Source organism: Nelumbo lutea, chromosome 6, assembly GCF_056320005.1.
Source record: "Nelumbo lutea isolate HS-2025 chromosome 6, American lotus-T2T, whole genome shotgun sequence".
NCBI lineage: Eukaryota > Viridiplantae > Streptophyta > Magnoliopsida > Proteales > Nelumbonaceae > Nelumbo > Nelumbo lutea.
The window spans coordinates 32,402,651-32,429,371 of record NC_142689.1 but is presented as its reverse complement, the minus strand read 5'-3'; the positions used below and the strand labels follow the sequence as shown (position 1 = coordinate 32,429,371).

The 26,721-nt window shown below is 39.1% G+C and overlaps 1 protein-coding gene across 1 annotated transcript; it reads right to left on the bottom strand.

The window, feature by feature from the left end:
* On the bottom strand, positions 1–26,239 carry LOC148848397 (calcineurin B-like protein 1). The gene is made up of 9 exons (XM_088951965.1): positions 26,032–26,239; positions 25,403–25,553; positions 23,115–23,197; positions 14,435–14,494; positions 2,910–3,018; positions 2,765–2,817; positions 1,351–1,431; positions 486–598; positions 1–386 (listed from the first exon to the last, which is right to left on the bottom strand). Exons 2-9 carry the CDS (start codon positions 25,479–25,481, stop codon positions 323–325), a joined length of 642 nt encoding a protein of 213 aa, XP_088808091.1. The 5' UTR covers positions 25,482–25,553; positions 26,032–26,239; the 3' UTR covers positions 1–322.
* Between the last annotated feature and the right edge of the window lie 482 nt (positions 26,240–26,721).

Genomic DNA, 26,721 nt, shown 5'->3' with positions numbered 1-26,721 from the left:
TTGCAACCCTAAGAAAACAATAATAGATGGATTGATAGAACTAACTATGAACAGTTAGCACAAATAGCTTTACAATTAATTAATTGATGATGACAATTAGCACAAATAGCTTGTCAGTTATTTGTGACCTACGCTCATAAAGACAACATCTGCACCTTTACTAATGTCAAAAAAGAAAAGACTTTTCTTTTACCCTTAGTGGGTAGATTAGGTGGGACTGAACCTTATCTATCACTAATATACTCGGCCTTTTGTCTAGTTGAGTCAGAAGAACATCCATAGTTTCTCTGTAGATGAAGTATAGATAGATGGTAGTAGGCACTCATGTAGCAAACTCGTCAACTTCTGAGTTGAACACAAAACTTGGAAAAGTTGTCGTTATATCCCTGCATATTTTGTGGCAGAAAATATAATAAGATTACAGTGAATTTAGGAAGAAACTGAATGTTATTGTTGTAATGAAATTGAGATAGCATCAAACTTACCGGAGATATGGAAGGGTCATAATTTTCATCAATGATGGGTTACGAGAAACAAAACTCTGCCATTCGGATATGTCAATCTTCCCATCCTGATTTACATCAGCATCCAAGAATGTCTGCCAACAAAATCTAAGAGCTCAGTAAACAAGGCTACCCCCCCCCCCCCAACCCATGACCCAACCTCTTCTCCAAACAAATAAAGAGAAAGACAAGCATTCACACAAGAAAATAAACAAAGAGAATGGAAACACTAGAAGTCAACAACCCTAAACCATGTGTTAGTACAATATTTCCTGGTTCCCTACAGTATATATTCTAGTTCACCTGGACAAACCAGTGATTGGTATGTGTTCAAATATCATCAGATACCCATGGCATATAAACTAAAGTTTAGTTGCAGTGAGGGAAAAACACACAGCCCCATATTCATTCTTAAAACATTTCTACATGGTATGTGCCATATGCCTATTCACCTGGACCAACTATTTGACTGAATTTTTTATGTAGCGAAGCAAATCTGGCTGGGTTAGGTCAGCTTAGGGTCAACCCTAACCCTAACCTAATCATTAATCCAATGCAAACCTAATTGTCATGGACAAAGTTGCACAGATAATATCATGCTTAAACATATGAAATAAACAGAGTAAGCATTCACTCAATTTGAACTTTGTTTTCCTTGGAGTGAGCTGCCTAATCCACCTTAAGTCTTCTTGAATGTTCAATTATAAGATCACAATTCATATATTTGGGCAATAGTATAGTCCATCAATTAGAATAGTGCTAAGGGATTGGTTTCCAAGATTTCATTAAAAACATGGAACACTAATACAATTGGTAGATTACTGGCATTTCTGCGGTAACAATGCACCTTATCAAGTATGGCTTCAATGGTCTCATCAGCCAACCTCATTTCTGTTTCACAGAGAAGTGCAATCAACATTTGCTTGACCTGCCAAAACCACGTTCAAAAAATAAAAATAAATAAATAAACTGATAAGGAGATTAAAAAGACATTAATACTGAATCAATAAAATTTCACAATAGGGATAATGTGGCATGTATTCTCTTTGTCATACATTTTTGGAAAAAGATGGGAAGAAGAATTAAAACACTTGTTACCGGATAGAAACCCAAGATCATTCCAAAATAAGGAAAAGAACGAAAAAAAAGGAACAAGGCCATGTTTGGGAGTGCTTATGTTAAAAACAAGTGCTTATTCGAATGAGTACTTATTTGCATTTGGCACCCAACCTTTTCAAGTGCTTATTTTAAAATAAGCACTTATTTCATATTGGGTGTTTGGTAGTCTTTTTCTCCAATAAGCATTTGTGACTATTTTGTCCTTCATTTTCTTTCAAATTTTTAAAATATACCCTTATGAAAGTACTTTTATTAAATTACTTTCATAAAAATACTTTATGAAAGTACTTTTATGAAAGCACTTTTATAAAAGTACTTTTATAAAATTCAATTAGGGATAATTTTATAAGTGGTATTTTAAAATTCAACTAGGGATAATTTTGGAAGAAAAAAAATTGAATAAGTGCTTATTGTATAAGTACTAAAAAAAGCTGGAAATTTGGGTTTAAAAAATAAGCCCTTATTTTTAAAATAAGCACCTATTTCGGGCTTATTTTCCAAATACCAAGAAGTGCTTAATGGTGTGGCCCCAGCCCAGGTAAGCACTCCCAAACATGGCCTAAGTAAATGAACAGAAAACCTCAATATGTGCGCAAGTATTGGTAGTAACAAGAGAGGCTTTTGTTGTCAGGTATTTTTCAAGCTTGTATAGGTGTGGTCTTGAGTTTTACTATCTGAACTGACAAATCAATAACAAAGGCAAAGCATTGATGTTACAATAAAAAAACACCTCATATCTAAATAGGATTTACAAAAAACAAAAGAAAAAAGATAGTTAACAAGTTAAGAAAGAGATAAAAACATAGTTAACAAGATACATCCATTGCTTTGGTTTCAGGATTTTAATCAAAATAGATTTTGTAAGATGGAGCAAAACCTGTAATGAGATGGCAAGACATCTCTTGCAGAGGCATAGACATTTTTTATGTAGATAGAAAAAAAAATTGTGCCCTCATCAAGGTTCAAGCTATCAATACTGTTGATATGCAAAGTTTTGTTTGACTGAAAAAACTAAGGTTCAAAACTGATGCACAGCATGTCATATCAATATTTTGAACCTCGGTCCTCATGGCACTTATTTCATACAATTCATGAAACGTCACCCAATAAATTAAATATAAATAATAAAAAGTTCAACTCACCTCCTGGCGTTCAATGAATCCTGTGCCATCTAAATCATAAAGCTTGAATGAAACTACAATGGCATATTAAATTTGATATTAGATGTGGCGTTGACATTTCTAGCTTTGGAAATTTAAGGTCAATTACTAGCTCCTAGAAACTTACAGTTTATTTTGTCTTCTTGTGGAGCATTAGGATGGAAAACAGTGAGTGCTCGTACAAAGTCTCCAAAATCAATGACTCCCTTTTTCTTGACATCAAACAAGTCAAAAATCTGAACATAGAAAATATCAAAGTTCAAAAAACGCATTCTAAGCAACAGAAGAAATAAAAAAATTCTTCAGATCAGATTAACATTCAAATACTTGCCAGACCAATCAATATTATCAGGAAATGGTAAATCCACACTCCAAAATATGACAATATCCCAGATTGTCTATACTGGAGAAGCCCCAAATTTGTTTTTTCTATTTTGAGCCTTGGTGCTTTTTACTTAAAAGTTCGCATTTTGTTCAGTACATGAAACTATACTTTTACGAGGAGCTTATATGTCTAGCTCCTTTTGAGTTCCTTGCTCCAATGAGAATATAGATGGAAATACTTATTTATGCACTGTAAATTCAGCACACAAAAGTGGGTTCATTTCTTGGGAATCTTTCTAAACAGCCGATGCTTCCCTAGGTCCATCAAAGATACTCTGAGTTGCTGGCAGGTTTGTGGTCTAAGAAATGGGGAAAAGGAATTGCAAAATATTATCCTTTTTGCAATCTTTTGGCTAGTCCCATAAGAAAGAAATGCATTCATATTCCAGAACAAAATTGCTTCTCAGGATGCTGTTCTAAGAAAGTTACAAGGGTGATTCACTTTTGGCTGGCTGTTAGAAAGGTATTCAGGCGGTTCTAAGAATAGCTCTTTTTTGGGGTGGTGGACCTTGGTGGTGGCATGGCACTTTTGTAGATTCCCTTGATGTACATAATATGATTTGTATATCACTCCTTTTAGCATGGTAAAATGATACTTACCTTCTTAAAAACCAATACTTTCACTGTTGCCACCCCCTCCCCAACTGGAGATTCTTAAGTTGTATCATCCTTTTGTATGCTGTACATCATGTACTTGGAATTGAGTCTATAAAGTTATATTATTGGAATCCTTTGGGGACCAGAACTTTAGGGGTTATTTTTATTTTTCCTCTCATCTTATCCCTTCAATATACCACTTGTATTCTCTTTTCGATTTTCTAATAGAATGTTTACATTCCTGAACAAAGGAATTGGAGATAGGTTTTAGAGGCATCTCTTTAAGAAACCACACCTTGGGTTCCATAAAATCTTACTTTATGTGTTTTCAACTCCTGCAGTGCAAATTAGTCCTATAACCCACCTTGTATTGGAGATTCACCCAGTGAAAATGGTCATGCAAACTCTCAACTCTTAAATTTAAAAAAATTGTTATACTTTAAAATATGTTGCGAGGCTTCTCTTTGTGCTAGAAGTTCTTTCTTCCCAAAGACCCCAAGCAGCCATTAAGGTAGGAATTATGCCATGTTCCAAAAAAGTCAAGAATGTCCCATATGTCCTGAAAAGGAGGTGAGATGGACATCAAAGAGCTCAGAGAAATGGTTTCAGATCTATGTCTGCAGTGGAGTAATAGGTGATTTACTGGTGTTCCACTTTCCATGCATAGGAGAGGCACAAGGGATAAGCATGAACTATTACTCTTGTAAGCAAATTATAAGTGATGATTTTCTTCTAAGCCACCTACCAACAGAAAGTCCAAATTTTGGAGGGGCAGGGACCTTCCTTATGTTTTGGAGAATCATTATGATATTAGTGTTTACTTAGCAATAAAGAAAAAAGTATTAGAAAAGGAGGAAAAGAACATAAAAGAGTAGACTAGAAATCCCCTCAATGAAATTCTATCCAGGTCGTCACATAGCACCAGAATCCAATCCATGTGAAGGAATTTGCATGTGCACAGATCCACCTCGTTGATCTTTCTTTAGCTTGAAACCAAGATTCCTTTCTTACCATGCTTCCAACGTACAGTAGAAGGCATGATAATCTTTGTTAGAGTCGGCTAGGGAAGGGCATTTCAGTCTTTTCTGCTTAAGTATTATGTTAATTACATGTCCCATACTTAAGTAGGGGCATATTTGACTTTGTACATTGTTTATGATATATAAATATATGGTCGGCTGGGTGAGTCCTTTTGACTTCTCAGTTTAACAAACTTCTTTCTCCTCTCTTCTTTCTCTCCTCTCTTTCTCCCCTCTATCTCTGAAACTTGTTCAACTGAACTATTCTTACATGGTATCAGAGCGGCGCTAAAAAGGAGATACGGAAACTACAGCTTCATTCGATCAGTTCCTCTTTCCCCTTTCTTTCTTTTATTTTTTATTTTTTTCTGGTCTGCGGCAATTCCCAGAAGTCTGCGACAACCTACTCAGGTGTTCCTAGGGTTATGATGGCCTAGTCACAGGTGAAGGGGGGAGTGCGGCAACCCTAGTAGAAAATTTCTGGACTGCTGTCACCATGCGTGACAACCCTAGTAGTGCCCCCTCTATTGAGCAGTTTCAAGAGGGATATTTTTTTTATGGTGGTTATGAAATTGTTTGTTAACATAAGTGGCCAATTGTGTGCTCAGGCAAGATCGTGGTGATTGGATGAGGAGACGCTGTACGGTAGTGAGTTTGGTGTAGTATTCAAAGAACAATAGTCAAGTATTTGGGACTGATATGATTTCCTCTGATTTTTAAGTGTGCAGATGACATCCATCAAACTCAACGGTGAAAACTATGTGCCATGGGCTAAGTCGGTGGAAGTGTTTCTTAAGGCTAAGTAAAACATGTGTGGGAGGAGAAACCCACTGCTGAATCTCCGGGTTTTAACGATTGGGAGCAAGAGGATGCTCAAATCATGACGTGATTGTGGAACAGTATGGAACCTAAAATCAGCGTTAACTTCATGTTCTTAGAGAAATCAGACCCTTGAAGAATATTATGCCAGTATGAGAAATCTTCGGAATGAACTTAATGTCTATCATCCCTTAACTCCGGATGTCAAAATTCAGCAACAACAAAGGGAGCGACTTGATGTTACTCAGTTCTTAGTGGGGCTGAAATCAGAGTATGAACTTGTCAGAGCTAGTGTTTTAAAAGCACAAGGCGCAAAAAAGCCGCAGGGGTCAATTTGTGCCTGAGATGCAAGGTGAGGCATGCACCTTCTTGAAGCAAGGCACAAAAATACAAAAAAAAAGTGCTAAAAAAAAGTCAGAAAATTCAAAAAAATAAAAAAATAAAAATATTAAACATAATATTAATAAAAAACATAAACTTAAATTTTAAAATAATGTTTTAAAAAACTTATTATCTAAAATTAAAATACATAAACATAAGATGTAAAGCATATTCAAATGAGAATTTAAAAATAAAATCAAACATATAAAACATTTTCAAGCATGTAAAACCTCTAATCTCTTTTTTCACTCAATTGCATTACTTCAAGTAGCTAATGTAATGTAAAACATATTACATTCCTGCTTTTACATGCCGCCTTTGTGCCCTGTCCCTCGAGGAAAGCCCAAACAAGTCCACGTTAGGTCTTAAATTCTTATTTTTCACACAAAAAACAATGATTTTATAGTTTTAATTGCTTTTTAAGAAGACATTTTATTAGGATGAATGAATGAACAACATTACCAAACTGGGGATTCTCGGAGCTTCTGTGAGCGAGCGCATCAGGCGCACGCCTTTTAAATCACCGGTCATAGCACAGATATTAGGTGGATCTACCCTCCCTACTCTAGAGGAAGTGCTTGCCCGTCTCCATAGGATCTCTCTTGGTCCCACAGAGAGTACCATACCTCCTGACAGATCAGCACTTGTTGGAACTCGAGGAGGAGCTTACGGAAGCAGAGGAGGTGGTCGTACAATTCCCAGGGGGGGGGGGGGCGTGGTAACCCTATGTTTGGTTGTAGCAATGGTGGAGGTTGTGATTCAGGGGGAGGTTGTGGCTGAGGAAGAGGAAGCACTACTAGGAAATGCACACACTATGGAAGAGAAGGACGCACGGTTAACTTCTATTATGATCTGCATGGACCACCCTCCGCATGGGCTAATCATGTAACTGTTGGTGGTAGTGAAGTCAATGATAATCAGCCAATTGATCCAACACCTTCTACAGTCACAACTACTTCTGGAAAGGAGATGATGAGTATTCCAAGAGATGAGTATGAGAGATTCCTTTAGGCTACTTCACATCAGAATACTGTCACCATTGCTCATTTAGGTATGGCTTGCTTGGCATAAAAACCTTCCCTTGGATAATTGACTTTGGAGCCTCTGATCACATGATCGGGACTCCAGGTTTGTTTTCCTCTCTTTCTCAGACCTCCACATCACATACTGTTACCCTAGCCAATGGCTCTACTTCCCTCATTTATGGTGTCGGTAATGTTGACACTGCATCTCTTTGTCTTCTGTTTTATATGCACCCAAGTTTCCTTTTAGGTGGTGTTCGGTGGTGTGGATGCACCACGATAAATTACGCTAAGAAATGCGCAATGCCAAAGCCTATAGTTCAGTTGCACTGTGGTGTGAATCGAACCACACTATATCGTGGATTAGTCTACACCACAGGCCAAAATACCATCCGTGGTTATTTCTCATGGACAGGTTCATGCTACCGTGGACATTTGTTTCCAACTTGATCCCATGCTTCGCATTACTCGGTGACTCCTCTGTAGAGGGGAAACTAAGATGGAAGGGGTCTATTGCAACAAGTGCTTTCCGCCCACCATCTCCCCATAGGACTTTGGATGGTGAGAAGACAGCCTTTATCGAGGGAAGCAGAGGCAGGATGTAAGGATGTTGTTGATATTGATCAGAACGTGGCTGAAGTTGACGATGAGGTCACTGATACAACACTGATGAAACAAATGTCAGTATCTTCTGGCCTTCTTTTCGGGGAATCATCCATTGAAGCGAGTTCAAGAAGGGCAAAGAGACTCAAGCTGGACTTGAATCCTGTTGATGAAAATGAAGATGCCCCATCACCAGACTGGAGGATGGATAAAAAATCTCCTTATCTATATAGACTTGAATGACAACTTTTCTGTCTTCGATGATTCTCATGGTTGATGTGCTGAGATGAAATCAACTTCCCAAGGCATGAATGGTCTTGTCATCTCTATCATGGGTACAAAAGTGGAGGTCAATAAAAGGAGTTTTTTATCTCCAATTCGGTCGTGCTTGCCGAATGGGCAGGTTGCTGAATATGTGATGGGAACCAATTCAGCAAGCTTAGGTAATGGCATTATAGCATATCCGGTGATGATATATACACCCACACCTTCGGTGTTTAGTTACAGTGGCTTCACCTGGGGCCTTCTACATCTCTTTCACCAGTTATGTATGGACCTGGCTATGTTCCATACATGGTTGATTCAAGGGGAGCCCCTTTGGTGCCACAAATAGTGGGCTTTCCAGCCCCTGACCCCTCTTGCTCCCAACCATCATTCATTATGAGCATGTCTAGCCCTCCATCCGGGTTGAATGGTGTTGGGCCATCACATCCAGGCCTTGATTTGAATTCAGGTTTAACAACGGCCGAAGGTGAGAACAGGGAATTGGGGGGCTCCCGACAACTATTTATTCAAGGGCAAAGCAGATCTGCTAAGGAACAGATAAATCCGGCATCATGGTCATTAAGTTCAGGAATGGTAGTGAGGCAAAGGAACCTGATGGTGGGTGGGACTCATATCCAGGTGGTAAAAAACGACCATGGAATTAGAGTTTTTTCTTTTGAATACTATTTTTATTAATATAAATAATTATTTTTTACCAATTAATGTTATCAATAATTAATAATGTTGCTTATTATTAGTATTATTTTATTAATTAATAATTTTCAAATATTATTTTTATTAATATTAATAATATTTTTAATATTATGATTTGTTATTTAATATTTTTAATTATTATTAATAGTATTGTTAGTCTCGATGTTGTCCGATCCGAGGTGTTTTGAACTGAGGACGTAGTCAAATAGTCCTACCAACTACACGAGGCCGAGATGGAAGGACGAAGCTGCACACCAAGATATGCAACCATAGGAAGAGTCAGAGGCCCGAGGAGTTATTCCCAGGCATTCTGTAAGGTAACAGGGTCGGCCAGGATGAGCGGATTAGAATGATGCTAGTTCCGAGCCGGAGAGATAAAAGGGGTGTTGAGTGAGTAGAGCCAAAGGCCCCTTAACTCGAATGCGGAATGCCTATTTATAGCTAAACATCCATGTTCTGATCGGATTAGGTTTCTAGGGTTGTCGGGACGAGGTCATCCGCCGAGGTCTTTGGGGAGTTTCTTTTTCCCCTGCGGAGTCCATTGCCTTATCTGTGTGGGACACTCCTTGGTCGCGCTCTTCCATCACGCAATTCTGGGAGACGATGTTGACATGGTCCGAAGAGGGTGGCCACGGAATCTACCACGTGGCGCCCTTGGCCAACTTAGCAACCACCTGAATAGGTATTATCAATTATCATTAATATTATTACTTATTTTTAATTATTATTAATATTATTATTTGTTATTTAGTATTGTTTTTATTAATTATTAATATCGTTAACAGTTTACTATATTTTTCTATTATGTATACTACTAAAAAATACATTATTGTTTTTAATGTTTAACAATATAGATTATCTCAAATGTTGTAACTAAGATGCATGGAATCATAACATTGGGTGTGGATTGAAATACAACACATATTGCAGAAGGCCTACGGAGGTGTGGTGTGGTTCAATCCATACATCTTTGTCCACGGTGCATAACAACTACTCTGTTGAGGGATATTATGTTTTCATCCACACCCTGTTATGTGGTGTGGATGAAAACACACCGCCCAATTTCTCATCTACACTACAGAACACCCCCTTAATCTTATGTCTGTTAGTAAACTAATCAAGTCCCTCAATTGTTCTATCACTTTTTACCCTTATTGTGTTTTTCAGGATCTCAAGACAAGGAGGAAGATTGGTGGAGGGAATGAACCTGGTGGGTTGTATTAAATGGACAGTGGTGGTTCTACAGTTGCTCTTCAAACTTCTTTGACTCCTCTCCAATGGCATTATAGACTCGGTCACCCATCTTTTAAAGCTCTCAAGCTACTTGTTTTGTCATTAAGTTGTTTGTCTTCTTTGCAGTGTGAGTCATGTCAGTATGGGAAACACTATTGGGTTTCCTTCAGTCCTAGAATTGATAGTCGCATGTTGAGTCCTTTTGCTTTGGTTCATACAGATATTTGGGGTCCTATTAGAATTGAGTCCTATAATGGTTGCAGGTATTTTGCTATTTTTATTGATGACTATTCAAGAATGACATTGATTTATTTAATGAAAGAAATGAGTGAATTATTTTCCATTTTCCAAAAGTTTCATGTTGAAGTACGTACACAATTTGGTGTTTCAATTAAAATTCTCCATTCAAACAATGGCAGAGAGTATTTTCTTACTTCATTTCAGCAGTATTTGAAGCAACATTGCATTATTCATCAGACATCCTTCTTCATTATATGAATGTTCCTAAACATTTTTGGAGTGATGTTGTGCTTACCACTTGTTTCCTCATTAATCGCATGCTCTCGTTCATTCTTGATGGTCATTCTCCTTTCTCTATCTTGTTTCCCACTTTGTTTCAATATATCCCTTGACTCCCAAGATCTTCGAGTATGTGTGATTTGTTTAGAATCTTGGTCCTGGCCTAGATAAGTTGGATGCACGCTCCATTAAGTGTATCTTTCTTGGCTACTCTAGGACTCAGAAAGGGTATAAATGCTACAATCCCATTACTCGGAAATCTTTTGTTTGTCCTAATGTTACATTCTTTGAGTTTGTGTCGTACTTCTTAGGTCCTGATATTTCTCCTCCCAAAGAGGTTCCTCTTCCTCCTCTAGTTGATAATCCCATTCTTGTTGTTCCTGTTGTGATCGAGTCTCCACCTCCTCCAATGCAATAACTTACTAAAAGGCCACCAATCCATCGAGTGTATACTCACCGACAGAGACCAACACCTCGTCTAGCTTCTACTCTGTCAACAGATACAGTTTCTTCCACACCCGAGTTGCTTTCTGACCTTGACCTTCCTATTGCATTGAAAGGTAAACATAGTTGCACTCTACACCCCATATCCAATTATGCTTTTGTTTTACACCTTTCCGCTTCCCATCGCCAGTTTGTTTCTCTGTTATCTTCTGTATCTACACCTAAGGATGTTCAAGAGGCTCTTACCTCGCCAGGGTGGTGTAAAGCTATGGAAAAGGAACTCTCTGCCCTTGATCACAATCATATGTGGGAACTCACCAATCTTCCCCTAGGTAAGCATGTTGTTGGTTGTAAATGGGTGTATACTGTTAAATATCTACCGGATGGGAGAGTGGAACGGCTAAAAGCCCATTTGGTTGCCAAATGGTACTCTCAACTTTATGGTATAGCTTATGTGGAAACCTTTTCCCCTATTGCTAAGATTGGCTCAGTGCGTATGTTGATTTCCTTAGCAGTCATGAATGATTGGCCTTTGTTTCAGCTCGCTATTAAAAATACCTTCCTTAGCAGTCATGAATGATTGGCCTTTGTTTCAACTCGATATTAAAAATACCTTCCTCCATGGTGATTTTCTAGAGGAAGTGTACATGAAGCAACCACCAGGGTTTGTTGCTCAACGGAGGATGGTAATGTGTGTGAGCTCAAGAAGGCAATCTATGGGCTCAAACTGTCCCCCCATGCTTGGTTTGGCAAATTTAGTGAAGTAGTGAAAGCGTTTGGAATGAGACAATGTCAAGTTGACCAATCAGTATTTAGCTATGATTCTGAAGCCAGGAAGATCTTGCTAGTAGTTTACGTGGACGACATAGTCATCATTGGCAATGATAGACTTGGGATTGATAGACTGAAAGTCTTTCTACAAGATCACTTTCAGACAAAAGATCTTGGGAAGTTAAAGTATTTCTTGGGTATAGAAGTTGCTAGGTCGAAGCAAGGCATAAACCTATGTCTGAGGAAATATGTTCTTGACCTATTAGAGATTACGTGCTAAACCAGCTGAAACTCCCATGGAACCAAATGTGAAATTGGGCAGTGATATAGGTGAATTATTTGATGATCCCGGAAGGTAATAGAAGGCTAGTGGGAAAACTGAATTACCTAACTATTACTAGACCTGATATTTCATTTGTTGTTAGTGTGGTAAGCCAATTTATGCAAAGCCCTTGAGTTCCTCACTTGAAGGGGGCTCCAAGTCGTGGGTTACTATACAAGCCAGGAGGTGGTCTTGAAGTAATTAGCTATACAAATGCAGACTGGGCAAGCTCAGTACCGGACAGGAGATCCATTGTAGATTATTACACCTTTCTTGGAGGAAATTTAGTGACATGGAAGAGCAAAAAGCAGACTGTTGTAGCAAGTAGTAGTGTAGAAGAAAAATACAGGGCCATGGCACACACTACATGTGAACTGGTGTGGTTGAAAAATCTTTTGCAAGAAATCAGGTTTTCAATAAGCAAACCCGTGAAGTTATACTATGACAACCAAGCTGCAATTCACATCTCATCTAATCTAGTTTTTCATGAGAAGACTAAGCACATAGAGGTAGATTGCCATTTTGTAAGGGAAAAAATCCTTAATGGTGTCACAAGTACAAAGCATGTGAGAATAGGTGATCAGTGGGCAGACTTGTTCACAAAAGGGTTGAGTTCGGGAAGAGTGAGCTATATATGTAACAAGTTGGGATTATATGATATATATTCTCCAGCTTGAGGGGGAGTGTTAGAGTCTACTAAGGAAGGGCATTTCAGTCTTTTCCATTTAAGTATTATGTTAATTACATGTCCCATACTTAAGCAGGGGCATATTTGACTTTGTACATTGTTTTTGACATATAAATATATGGTTGGCTGGGTGAGTCTTTTTGACTTCTCAGTTCAACACTTCTTTCTCCTCTCTTCTTCTTTCTCTCTCTCCTCTCTTTCTCTCTTCTCTACCTCTGAAACTAGTTCGACTGAACTATTCTTACACTCTTAATACATTTGGAACCTTTAGCAATCAGCAAAGATTTCCTCCGGCTAGTTTTGGATAATCATTGATTATATTGTCAAGTTGTTAGAATTTTCATTACCAAAAAAAAAAAAAAGCATTTAGGCTGCAGCTTCAAGGGCATCTAGGAGAACAGAAACGTGAAGATCTTTTCTGGATTGTGCCCATAACGCTCAAGAGGTTTTGATCTTCATCATCATTACAATTGCTCACCAGGTACCATCCAGCAACTATTGGGAACTTAAAAGAGGTATTTAGCTAATTTCTCATCATATAGAATTTGGAAAGGCTTGGATCCCCCTTTTCTCAAACACCACAAAGTTCAACTGTTACAGGTTTTCTATGGGGAATCACTGACCTCTGGTAACTGGTGATTGTAGCAAAGGGACCTTGTAACCAACTGTTCCAAAGGAATGGACTCCTCCGGAGAGGGTCTACATAAAGTTTAATTTTGATGAAAGCAGCAGCCTTGGTAATCTGGGACCTTCAGGTTTGAAAGAAGGGTTTTCGAGATGGTAAGTGACATTAGTTGTCATGCTTTCAGGTCCAATTGGAGTTGGGGATTCCTCAAGGGCTGAGCTGTTGGCTACCATACAAGGAGTGCAGTGGGCTACTGAAATGAAAGTCAGCAAATTGATCATATCATTGAAGGTGTGACTCACAGGTAGTGATTGTTGCTGAACAAGCGGCTTGGGTATGCAAGTGAACCTATAGGTATGAACTAAAGAAAGTTAAATGGAATAACTTGGGTTTGCAAGTCAAAATCCAATTTGTGCAAAGGTTTCATGGCCGATGCATTAGTCAAACAAGGGGCAATCGGTTTTTTTATTTATTTAGTTTTTTTGGGGGGGGAGGGGGCGTTCAGTTGTCAAGTGAAATTGAAGGGGTGAGGTGTTGGCAATACTTTCAAAAGAGTGTATTAAATCATATATACAATTGCTGTTTATAATTAATGAAATTTAATTATCAAAAAAATTTGCATCAATCTCTTACTCTTTCTCTAGCATGGTAATGTTGGTAACCTCATCAAACTGAGTAGTTGGGCTTCTATCTCAGGCTCAGACCTGTTATCCACAGGATTTGAGAAGACAGGTGGAGATTCTTAGGCTGCTATTGTTTAGATGGCTGCCAACTCTAGCAGGCTGAGGACATCTAATCACTTCATTAGTTCACTGGAGAAGCTGGACCAGAATGAACTTCTCATTTGTCTGGGTTCTTAGGTCAGTTAAGTTCCTTTGCCTAATTAGTGAGACTACTCGTGTTTGCTGTAGTTTTTGCAGTGTTTACAGGCTAACCTACCTAGGCTTCAGTTCTCTGGCTGTGTTTCTTGTCCCAAGGAGCTAATGGTCATAAACTCACCATGCATTCTCTTCTTTTTACTTGTACTTAATAAAATTCTTTTTTCTTATCAAAGAAAAAAATTAAAAAAAAAAAAAACTTTAAAAAGTTGGAAACTTAGAATAACTCAACCACAAGTTAAGTGGTGCTTTCAATCTATTTGTAGCTTGTAGTCAACAACCTTCTTTTAAGAGAATACCAATTTCAACTCAAGATGCTTATGCAAAACAAGATGCTACTAAACCACATAAAAGGATGTAATGTAATACCCGATCTGCGAAGAGGTTCTCCTTCTTTCCATTCTTAAAAAGAGCCAATTGAAACTCCTCCTGAATGTACAGAAAGACTTAGTGACTAACAATCCTCTTGAATCAGGGTTCTCAAATATAATAAAGTTTAATTTCAGAATACTCAACAAGCATTGATAACATTATGTACTAGAAATGCATAAGAAGTTACTAAAACACACAATTTAGGTAATTAGATATAGTTTTGAACTGGTTCCTATATTACCAAGACATATTGATACAGAACCATTGCATATTCCAAAAGTTAAAAGGAATACAAGGAATGCAAATGCACCATTCACTGTCATGTGTGTAAGCTATTAGAACCCATCAACCCAAAACATCATATACGTTGCAACAGTGGCAACACTTGACCATAATGCTACAGATTTTTTTTATCAGAAAAAGTAACTTTCATTAAAGATAACTTAAAACTGAGATACAGGAGTCAACAATTATAGAAGAGGTTGATTAATAAACACCAACCATTACAGCACTGCCCAGTAAAGTCTCTCCCTTGCAGTCCTTTGTTTAGCTAAGGCATCAGCAAAACCATTTGTTGATCTCCTTACCCACTTGAAACAAACACCCACCTCTCTTGTTATGTTAAGTATTTCCCTTATTAGCTATCTATATTGCCAAATTCCCAGCTGTCCTGATTGCATCCACCCAATTACCAATTTGGAGTCCCCCTCTATCTCAATCTGCTATAGCCCCAATTGTTTGGCCAGTTTTACACCTTGATATAGTGCCAAGATTTCCACTCTCAAGGAATCTCCAGCTCCAACTAGACCTGAATATAATGCCATTATCTTACCTTCATTATCTCTGAAAACACCTCCTATACCAGATGAACCCGGATTACCTATAGAGCTCCCACCGAAGTTCAGTTTTACCCTGTGTTGTGTCGGTGGGGACCAAACTTCCTGTACCACAGGTTTGGAAGAAGTTGTAGTTGCCACAGTACTCTAGTTTCTATAAATGTCTTCAGCTGAGAAATCCTTAAAAAGATCATAGGATTTCAACCAACGGATAACCTTAGTGGTTATTCCTTCCACAACCTCTTCCTTGGATCTACACCCGTCTTTGAAGATCCTATTGTTTCTTTCCTCCCACACTGACCACAATACAGAAGCTCTAGTGGCTCGGGGGGAGTCCACCTGCAACCAAAGAGAAAAGAGAACCAATACCAAATAAAGAACAAAAAGGGACAAGAGGTTAGTAAACTGTAAATGTGAAATTGTCTCACTAGAATCCAAGCATAGGCTACAAACATGGTGGGAGAGACACATATTTGGCCTCTTTCTCTGCAATAAATCAAAGGCAATGTTTTTTGGAGTACCACTTCCCAACAAAAGGCCTGAAGCTTTGGAGGTACATGACTACTCCACTCCTCCTTTGAAGGAAAGTTTCCTGCACAGTAGAGGTCTGGAGCAAAATGTTATAGAATGAAGAGCAATTGAAAAAACCAGAAGGGGCAGGTTTCCAAATTCTGCTATCCCTACTAGATTATTACATCCATCCAACTACTTGCTTATCCAAGAGCTTCATAACATGTTACTGCTAGAGATGATGATACCCATTTGCCAGTTATCTCTACAGAATCCTCTTTGTTGAGTGGGCCGATTTGTTTTGTTGAGTGGCCCGGTTTGTCTTTAGTTTGTTTTTATTTAATTAGGAAGTTGTTGGGCCTTTGGCCCATTAGTTTTTTATTTTTTAAAAGTTGTGACTATTCAGTTTTAGTAGCCGCCCTACTAAGGGCATCCTTGTAATATCTCATTTTTAAGTTAAATATAAATATAATGAAGGGCTGGCGGCTAGGGTTAACTTTCTCATAACTCTAGTTGACCTACTATTTTCTTCTTCTCCTTCCTTCTCTACTGCTGAAATCTTCACCTTCCCTCTCTTTCTCTCACAAGAAGCTTGACTGAATCAGCAAATAGTGTTTTCTACTTGGTATCAGAGCAGGTTGAAGGTTCTTGAAGTTGTTATCTCATGCAGCCCTAGATCAGCCGACTGCATGGTGATTTAAGAGGCTGATCGAAGCTCTCAAGTAAGCTCAGTTTTTGGATTTTCTTGATGGATCTGTGTGCCCTATAGCTGGTCTAGGGTTTCTCATCAGAATCAGGAAAAACTGGAGAAAGGGAAAGAGTCCTATTTTTGCTGAACTCTTCAATTTTGACCTAGGAAGTGGCGCCCTAGTTTTTTAGGGTTCCTTGGAGTTTTTTGTAAGGGGCGATTCAAGTCCCACGTGGTTTGGAGGCTTCTAGAGAAGGCGGTTGCCTTTTCTCTCTCTTCTTCCATTCCACAAAAAAGGAATCTTTTGTGGGAAGAAAGCCCAGGACACCAAGAAAGTGTTGTTGGTTCCAAAAGGTGTCATGTTTGATCTTGCTGCAATTTTTAGTTATTTTCTTTACCTTTTTTGAGAAGCATGGAGGGCCATAGAATTGAAAATAAGCCCAGGAGTGAAATGGGACCAGTGGGAGGGGGTGCTGGAGACCCCTTCGGGGCTGGAACCATTACTACAGTTAGGTTGGATGGTGCAGCAAACTACTTGGAATGGTCACAATCTGCAAAGATGGCCATTGGGGCTCGTGGGAAATTAGGGTATATCACTAGTGAAGAGGTGAAACCCAAAACTAGCAACTCCCGGTGGGTGCAGGAAAATTATATGGTGATGACTTGGTTGTGTAATTCCATGTTGCCACATATAAGTAAAAATTTCTTATGGGCAAACACTGCTAAGGAAATATGGGATGGGGTTGTAGAAACCTATTCACAAAGGGAGAATGTTGCTAGGGCTTATCAACTGAGAAATTAGATTATTGCTACAAGGCAGGGAGATAGATCTGTTGCAGCCTATTTTTCAGCCCTTAAGGCCCTGTGGCAGGAGATTGACCATTTGGAGACCTTTGCTTGGGAAACTACCAAGGATGCAGCTACCTATCAGAGACATTTAGAGAAGTATAGGGTGTTTGAATTCCTTGCACGACAGCATCTTCTTTCCAGGGATAGTGTCACTCTCTCCCAAGCATATGCTTTTGTGTCAAGGGAGGAGTGCAGGAGGGATGTGATGATGAAAACCCAAATTTCTGATCAGTCTGCCATGGTAAATGCTATGAAACCTAAACAAAGTGGCAGTGAAATCAAGAAGGAAGACAAAAGAGACTTGGTTTGTGTCTACTATAAGAAGCCTAAACATACAAGAGATACTTGCTGGAAGCTTCACCCACATCTTGTGCCGACTAGATTGAGAAATAAGAAGGGAAATGCGCACATGGCAGTTACCGGTAACACTCTGGCCCCTCCTACTACAACTGCTTTGGAGTCTGTTGCAGCTGCTGCAGTAAGGGCCAAACTTGAGAGGTATGGGCTATTTCTGAACCAGCGGGATACAGCTAGCTCCAGTTCAGCCGCAAGCGGACAACAAGGTACAAGTGGCACTGGTGGAGCTCACTCTACCTCCTTTGCTCAAACAGGTAGTTCACACGTCACTGCAAATTATGTTTCCACTTCAGGTAAGGAGGGGCCTCCTTGGATTATAGATTCTGGAGCCTCAGAGCACATGACCCATAGCTCCACTATTTTTTCCTCTTACCAGCTCTGTTATGGCAAAGATAGGGTCTCCATTGCTGATGGATCCCATGTTCCTATTGCTGGGAAGGGATCTGTCAAGATTAATTATTCTTTTTGTTTACCCTCTGTCCTTCATGTTCCCAGATTGAGCACAAATTTATTATTTATTAGTAGTTTGACTAAGAATTTGAACTACTCAGTAATTTTTTCTCCTGGATGTTGTATTTTGCAGGATCTGGATTCAAAGAGGACGATTGGGAGTGGTCGTGAAGTGAATGGAATTTACCTCCTGGATGTTCCCCCTCACTAGAGTCATCATGTTAGTAGGGATAGTGAGTCAGGATCTGTGAGTCAGATTATGCTTTGGCATAATCGTTTGGGCCATTTGTCGTTTTCTTCTTTAAGTTCTTTGTTTCCAAAAATTTTTGAGTTTGTTAGTCTGTCAAGTCTAGAGTGTGAAGGTTGTCAACTTGGAAAGCATTGTAGACATTCTTTTAAACCTAGTAATAAAAGATGTTCTTCTTCTTTTGATGTTATTCATTCGGAAGTGTGGGGTCTTTACCATGTCCCTTCTATGGGAGGCTATCGCTATTTTCTCCTATTTGTGGATGATTTCTCTAGATACTCTTGGATTTACCTGATGAAATCCTGCGATGAAGTACCATCCTTTGTGCGACAATTTCATCAGATGGTACTAACACAATTTGGAACAAGAATAAAGGTGTTCAGATCTGACAATGCCAGGGAATATTTTGAAAGACATCTTGCCTCGTACTTGTTAGAATATGGTGTTGACCATCAGAGCAGCTGCTCCTATAGTCCACAACATAATGGTGTTGCAGAAAGGAAGAACAGACACATTGTTGAGACCGCAAAAAGCATGATGATCACATCTACAGTTCCGGTTCGGTTTTGGGGTGATGCAATTCTCATAACAGTATATCTGATTAACAGGGTGCCTTCTCGTATACTTGGATTCAGCACTCCATTCAGCCTTCTTTTTCCTCAGGGGGAGATGTTTCATGTTCCTCTCAGGGTGTTTGGGTGTGTCTGCTTTGCACACATCCTTGGTCCTCACCACTCGAAGCTTGATCCCAAGACAAAGAAGTGTGTCTTCCTTGGATATGCAGAGAATCAGAAACAGTACGCTGCTATGATCTAGTCTCTGGGAACCGATATGTTACCATGGATGTCACCTTTTTTGAATCCACATACTTCTTCTCACAGAATCCTTCTCAGGGGGAGTGTTTTGGGGAAGTAAGTCAGCAGTATCCCTCTCTCAGTTCCAGTCCCTGTGTCACCTCCTGTGCATGACCACCACCGGTGCCACCTACCTTGCCACCTCCTTTGCGCTCTGTTTCTTAGCATTACTCACGACAGAGACTTCACAAGGCGATTGATTCCACTACAGCAGAACACACACCACTTCCTGTCGATCCCTTGGAGACTCCATATTCGACTGATATGGATTCAGGTATTCCTCTTGATCCCGCTACTATTTCGGTTCCCATTGATCCTACGAACTCTGTTACCGATAACCTTGATCTCCCTATTGCTCTTAGAAAAGGGAAGATAAAGTGTACTACTCATTGTATTTCACAGTACTTATCCTACAGTGGACTTTCTCCTTCCTACCGTGCTTTTCTCTCTTCACTTGATTCAGTGTCTATACCCAAGGGTGTTAGTGAGGCTCTCTCCAAACCTGAGTGGAAGACAGCTATGCAGGAAGAGATGGAAGCTTTGATTAAGAATCAGACATGGGACATTGTGGACCTACTAGAAGGCAAAGAGACAGTTGGTTGCAGATGGGTTTACACAGTAAAATATAAGGCAGATGGAAGTATATAGAGGTACAAGGCAAGACTTGTCGCAAAAGGATACACACAGGCCTATGGCATTGATTATTTAGAGATATGCACCAGTTGCAAAAATGACCTCCGTTCGGATACTCCTTTCCCTTGCTGCCTCATACTCTTGGCCCTTGTTTCAACTGGATGTGAATAATGCTTTCCTAAATGGGGATCTACAAGAAGAAGTGTATATGGATCTTCCTATTGGTTTCTACAATGATACTGAAAAAAGAAAGACATGCAGGCTTAAGAAGTCACTATATGGCTTGAAACAATCTCCCAAAGCATGGTTTGACAGATTCAGAAAGGCCTTGATTGATTTTGGCTACACTCAAACTCAATCCAATCACAGGGGATCTTTGGTGTCAGTCCTAATTGTTTATGTGGATGATATTGTTGTCACTGGGAATGATCTGAGTGAGATTGATAGTCTGAAGATGAACCTACATAAGGAATTTGAAATTAAGGATCTTGGAGAACTGAGATACTTCTTAGGCATCGAAGTTGCAAGATCGAAACATGGAATTTTTATCTCTCAAAGTATGTCTTGGACCTTCTTCAAGAGACAGGGAAGCATGGAACAAAGGCAATTAGCACCCCTATTGACCAGAACCATAAAATTAGTGCAACAGAAGGTGAACCAGTAAAGGACATTGGGAGATATCAGAGACTTGTGGGTCGGCTGCTATACTTGTATATGACAAGACCGGACATCTCCTATGCAGTGAGTGTAGTAAGTCAATACATGCATGCCCCACGAGTCCAACATTGGGAGGCAGTTGACAGGATCCTTGCTTATTTGAAGGGACATCCAGGCAGAGCCATATTGTTTATTGATCATGAACAGTTGAGACTAGAGGCTTATATAGATGCCGATTGGGCAGGATGCCTTGATGACAGGAGATCAACTTCAGGAGTGTGCACCCTAGTTGGGGTAACCTAGTCTCATGGAAGAGTAAGAAACAAACAATGGTGGCAAGATCAAGTGCTGAAGCCGAATACAGGGCCATGGCGCATGGAGTTTCTGAACTTCTCTGGATCCGTTCTCTGTTAGAAGAAATTGGTGTACAGGCAGAAGAACCCATGATGCTATACTGTGATAACCATGCAGCAATTAACATTGCCCATAACCCAGTCCAGCATGACCGAACTAAGCACATTGAGGTGGATAGACATTTTATTAGAGGAAGGGTAACTTCTGGAGAAGTTTGTCTTCCATACATTGCTTCTGATCTGCAGCTCGCTGATGTTCTCACAAAGGGTGTTGCAAAGAACAAGCTGGAGCATGATCTACACAAGTTGGGCATGTGTGACATTTACTCCCAACTTGAGGGGGAGTGTTGAGTGGGCCGGTTTGTTTTGTTGAGTGGCCTGATTTGTCTTTAGTTTGTTTTTTTTAATTAGGAAGTTGTTGGGCCTTCGGCCCATTAGTTTTTTTATTTTTTAAAAGTTGTGACTATTCAGTTTTAGTAGCCGCCCTACTAAGGGCATCCTTGTAACATCTCATCTTTAAGTTAAATATAAATATAATGAGGGGCTGGTGGCTAGGGTTAACTTTCTCATAACTCTAGTTGACCTCCTACTCTTTTCTTCTTCTCCTTCCTTCTCTACTGCTGAAATCTTCACCTTCCCTCTCTTTCTCTCACAAGAAGCTTGACTGAATCAGCAAATAGTGATTTCAACTCTCTTTAATATCTTTTCACCAATTTTAAACGTTTCTCATATGTCTACATTATTCTCTAAGTAAGTAGCCTTACATTTTCAGTGAACTTTCCTCCTTGTTCACGTTTCAAGACACAGAACAAGGATGAGTCCTGGTTAACAAGTAATACAGGTTCTTATGGACACTAGAATGATTCTTTCATTGGCAGCATATAATCCATGCGAATAACAGACTAACAGTAAGCATTGTGTATTAGCACCCACAGCTTGGCCAGATACTGTTCATGCTTTATTTTTATTATCCTGGAATAAGTGGGTATAATTAAAAATACTAGTCATCTAAGTACTGAACAACTACTAATTCTCTTTTCATGGCGACCCTTGTCCTACTCTCATTTGGCTATAGAAAATTCCTTCTGTTTGTGCAATATGGAAGATGATCCAATTCTATGGTGGTGCAGGACAGCATGAATTACAGTTGTAAAAAACTCTAAAGGTGATCTACACAACTACAGAAAGAAGGATGATATGAAGGTTATAGATAGGAGAAAAGAGTGACAAAACCATCCACCAATGAAAGCCAATGAATCAGCAACAAATAAGTGATGGAAAGTCAAACCAAGACTCTTCAATTCTAGTGGCCACATTGATAAGAAAAGGAGACTAGATCATCATCATCATCATCTAAGCCTTATCCCAACTATTGGGGTCGGCTACATTAATCCAGTGTTGTCATTCTGTTCTGTTTAATGCCATATTCATTATGAAATTATTGGAACCTGAATCATTTCTTACTACTTCTACCCATGTCCTCTTTGGTCTAACCATAGCCCTTCTAGCCCCTTCGACTTGAAAAAATATCACTTCTTACATGTGCTGTTTATGGTATTCTATGCACATGACTGACCCATCTTAGTCTACTTTCTCTCATTTTATCACCTGTTGGGGCTGCTCCTATGTTCCTGCAAATGATTTCATTTCTAATCCTATCCTTTCCAGTTTTCCCACTCATCTATCTCAGCATACACATTTCTGTCACACTCATTTTTGGACATGTTTCTTGACAGTCCAACACTGCTCCATACAGCATAGTTGACCTTGCAATTGTTTTGTAGAATTTTCCTTTCAATCTAAGTGGTATTTGCCTATCACACAAAAGGAGCCTAGATCATCATGTCTTATCCGAAGATGCCACTAGTAATATAGAACAGCTTAGATGCACAAAAGCTCATGAATTGGTCAGGTAAACCGCAAACCAGCTAATCAGATACCCAATAATTATTGTAGCACCTAGAGTTTTCTGCCTTTCTTAATTAGCAGAGGACATTAAAGCATATGGTAAAATAAAGCCTTGTAAAACAATTGATAGATTAGATGAGCATAGGATAAAATTAGCACCAACTGCATTGCCTAAATGAAAAAGAATACAAATAAGAAACCTGATGTAAGGTAAGAACAAGCCAGAAAAAGCTAAGATATGCATGGAAATAGAACATCTCAATATTCTAATAACAAGTGATAAAGCTCAGAGAAAATGGAGCCATGATGAATATGCATGTGCCATTGGACATTACCTTACTTATTAGCCCATCGTCAACCACAGAACTACTAATGCTCTTAAACAGTTCAAACAGTGCCTCAACTTCACTGACACTGACTGGAAAATCAAGAAAAAAAAAAGGTCAAGTTTCTAAAGCATTAAATCGAAGGAAAAAACCATATTTAAAGACCTTAAACAGAAGATGGCATCAACTCGATAATGCCTAAGATAAGATTACAAATCCCAATGAGAAGGTTAGCTTTAGAAGTCTTAACCACACAGGCAATTTTCCATTTTTCAGATGGTTAGAGAGAAACATAAAAGACATCTTCCAGTTATGCATTGCACAAACTATACCTAGCAATGTTACATGCCAAAAGTATGTAATACTTGTAAGGATATATTCTAGATTTTCACTGATTTTACTTTTATTCCATTGAGCACATCCATGGATTTATCTAAATTTTCTAATTAACCATGGTCGTTCAGCAACACAAGAACCTCTTCTCCTAGCTTTAAAATAACACTGCACATATTCAATAATCAGTTTTTATTTTTTGAAACCTCAGAACATCAGGAAAACGTGGATGCTATTTATAATGCCTTAAATAGTGTCCGAGTAGCATGTCTAAATTTTTTCTTTTTATTTTTTTGCTTGGCATACCATGGTTCATTCTTATTGAAGAAAGCAGAAATGTAGCTCAATTTCATTTTATAAACTAACAGTGGTCTGTGCAGAATCCGCCTCCTCCAGGATATTTCTTTGCAAATGCAAATGAAGAAAAACAAAAACAAAAAAGTCTTGGTTCTGCTTAAAGGTAAATAGACATTCCTCAATGAAATTGCTGGAGCTTCAGGAAATCTTGATCAATCTAGGTATCACCTTGAAGCTTGAACAGTCCCTTTGACATATTTCATAGGCAAAATGACTAACCCATGAAGCATTAAAAATAAGACATGCTAATCTTTTGGACTTGAAGAATGTCTTGTATTAAGAAAGCTGAGGATACCGCACCAGGAAAAGGAGGGATCTTACAGGTGCAACTTGGGTAGGCCCAACCCAACCCTAAACCAACCTAGCCTGCAATTTCACACAGGCTCGGCTTGGATTTTCGGTCCTTAGGATGGGTGTGGGCCTAGCCCTTAGGTAGCCCAGGCCTGGCCCAATCTTAGTAACCCAAAATAGGTACATATATGCATGCATATACGCAAAATATAAAACCTTCCTATTTAATGGTTTAAGGTATTGATGCTAAATAGGTTCAGGGTAGCCTTTCAATAGTTTGGGCCTAATAAGCATGCTTGAGCTTGATCGACCAACCCGAGCCCAGCCCAACCCAAGTGTATCAAATTTCAATTTGTGTTGGGCTTGGGTTGGACAAACCATCTTGACCTTGGGCTCCATCAAGGCTTGGGTCTTAGGCCTAATTCTTAGGGTTGAGCTTGGTTAGCCTTAAACCCAGCCCAACCCACCCAAGTTGTACCCAAAAAGGTGTTGGGAGGTAGGGATGGCAATTTTCCCCATCTCCGTTGGGTACTTGACCTTCTCAACCCGATGGGGTCGGGGACAGAGATTGCCTTGGTAGGGGCAAAGACGGAGATGGGGATTAAATAGGGATCCCACAATCAAGGCCGGGGATGAGTGAAGTCCTTTCCCTGACCCCAATTAAATTTTTTTATTATATTATCAAAATATATTTTAAAATTTTCCTTTATTTTAAGTAAATTTATTTTCAAAAATACTTTTAATTGAAAAAAAAATATGGGGATTCGAGTCCCTATGGGGAATCCGTCTCCACCGGGGATCGGGGTCAAGGACAAGGATTTGTTTCAAAGTCGGGATCAGGAATGGGGAATATGGCCCCTGCCCCGAACCCGCTCATTGCCATTCCTAGGGGGGATGGAGAGCCCCTGGCCCACATGGTATGCTAAGGTTGTCTGTACAATGTCCCTATAAGGGTATCTTGGTTAATTGTACAATGTCCCTATAGGGCTGTAACAAGTGATTAGAAGTAATGGAATTTCGTAGGAATCCTCTATGTGTTCTTCTCTTTCTCATTTTGATTTCTTTGCAGTTCTAGTTATACTTTGTTCTTTTCACAACATATCTTTTTGTTTTTTAATCAGTACATATAAAACGACTCTCTTCTGTTCTTTCTCTTCTACTGATACCCTTAATTATCAATCTAAATGCAATAGGAATAAGAAATCATCGCAACATAAAATGTTGCATGGAATAAGCTAACAAAATTGCACAGCTCGAATTACTACAATTTCATGTATTGAATAAACACGCAGACTAAACGGTTTATCACGACTCACAAGCTGTTTGAGATGCAAGAATTACAGGGTCCTCGTGACCTGAAAACTGCTTTCTAGCTGTTGAATGAAGGCAGCCCATTTACCAAAGAAAAGGCCACTCCCAGACTATAAAGCCCAGGTTTCACTGTAATTCCTAAAGAAGCATCTCAACCTTGCAAAAGAGCCCAAATTCAACCACCATCATCAGCATATCAATAAATAATACAAAATTATCAATAACATTAACCAAAATAGAAAGAAAAAAAACATTAATTGCACAATAAATTTCTCTACTAAATACATAGTTATATGTACCTACCAAAAGAAGAATAAAAAAGAAGCACTGAAAAACAGACTTTTCTTAGAATACCTTCGAATCTTAAGGTGCATTTTGGAAAATTCCCGTGAAAATATTGTTAGTAAAATCGAGAAGTTAAACCGAACTAGAATATACACAACCCAAGAACTGGTAGAAAGCATTTATACCAAATAATTATTAAAAACCCATGTCTTTTCACCCCACTGAATTAATTTCTCCAAAACTAACAAGAAAATGACATTATTACAAGGAGAACAACGTTCGAAATATATACAAATAACGAGAAAAGAGAAAGAAGAGAATGTAAAGCGAAGGAAATGTCGGAACTTACAGTACGGAGAGTTCGCCGGCGAGATGCCGGATTCCGACGAAACTGAGAAAAAACTCGAGAGGGTTTAGGAGTCGTAACGGAAGAAATATTGCGAAGTGATCGATCGAACGGCTCAAAATTTTTTCATAGATGGACCGTGAAATCAGCTCCTGTATCCGATTCCGAAGAGAAGGCAAAAGCAAAATACCAATCACCTAACAGCAAGAAGAACTGGAAGAGATTTAAATAACTCACTTTAGACAACGGTGCGAATTACGCATTTCCCACTCTAGAAACCTCAAGTCTCGGTCCACCTGGCCAACTCCCACAGTTCACAATCCACGTCAAAACTCTAAAAATCAAGAGTTCGACTATACTATACAGAGAGAAAATCCGGATGACAAACACAACATGAACAAGCACCTGGACGGGTCGGGTCAATTGCTGAGCTCAGTGGGCGACCAAAGTCCGTGCAAGCGGCGATTCGCTTAAATCATTATTATTATTATTATTATTATTATTATTAGCTTCATGCAATACAACGTGGTAGCGTATTGTCAACGGGTCGGGTTTGCCTCAATTCTAATTCGAATCTCCAGCACTCCAACCTCAACCTGAGTTGACCGGCTTAAAATACATGATTCCCGAATCCAACTCGATCCTATAGGGTTTAACTTGATTCCGACCCGATTGGATTCGTATAATTTTAAA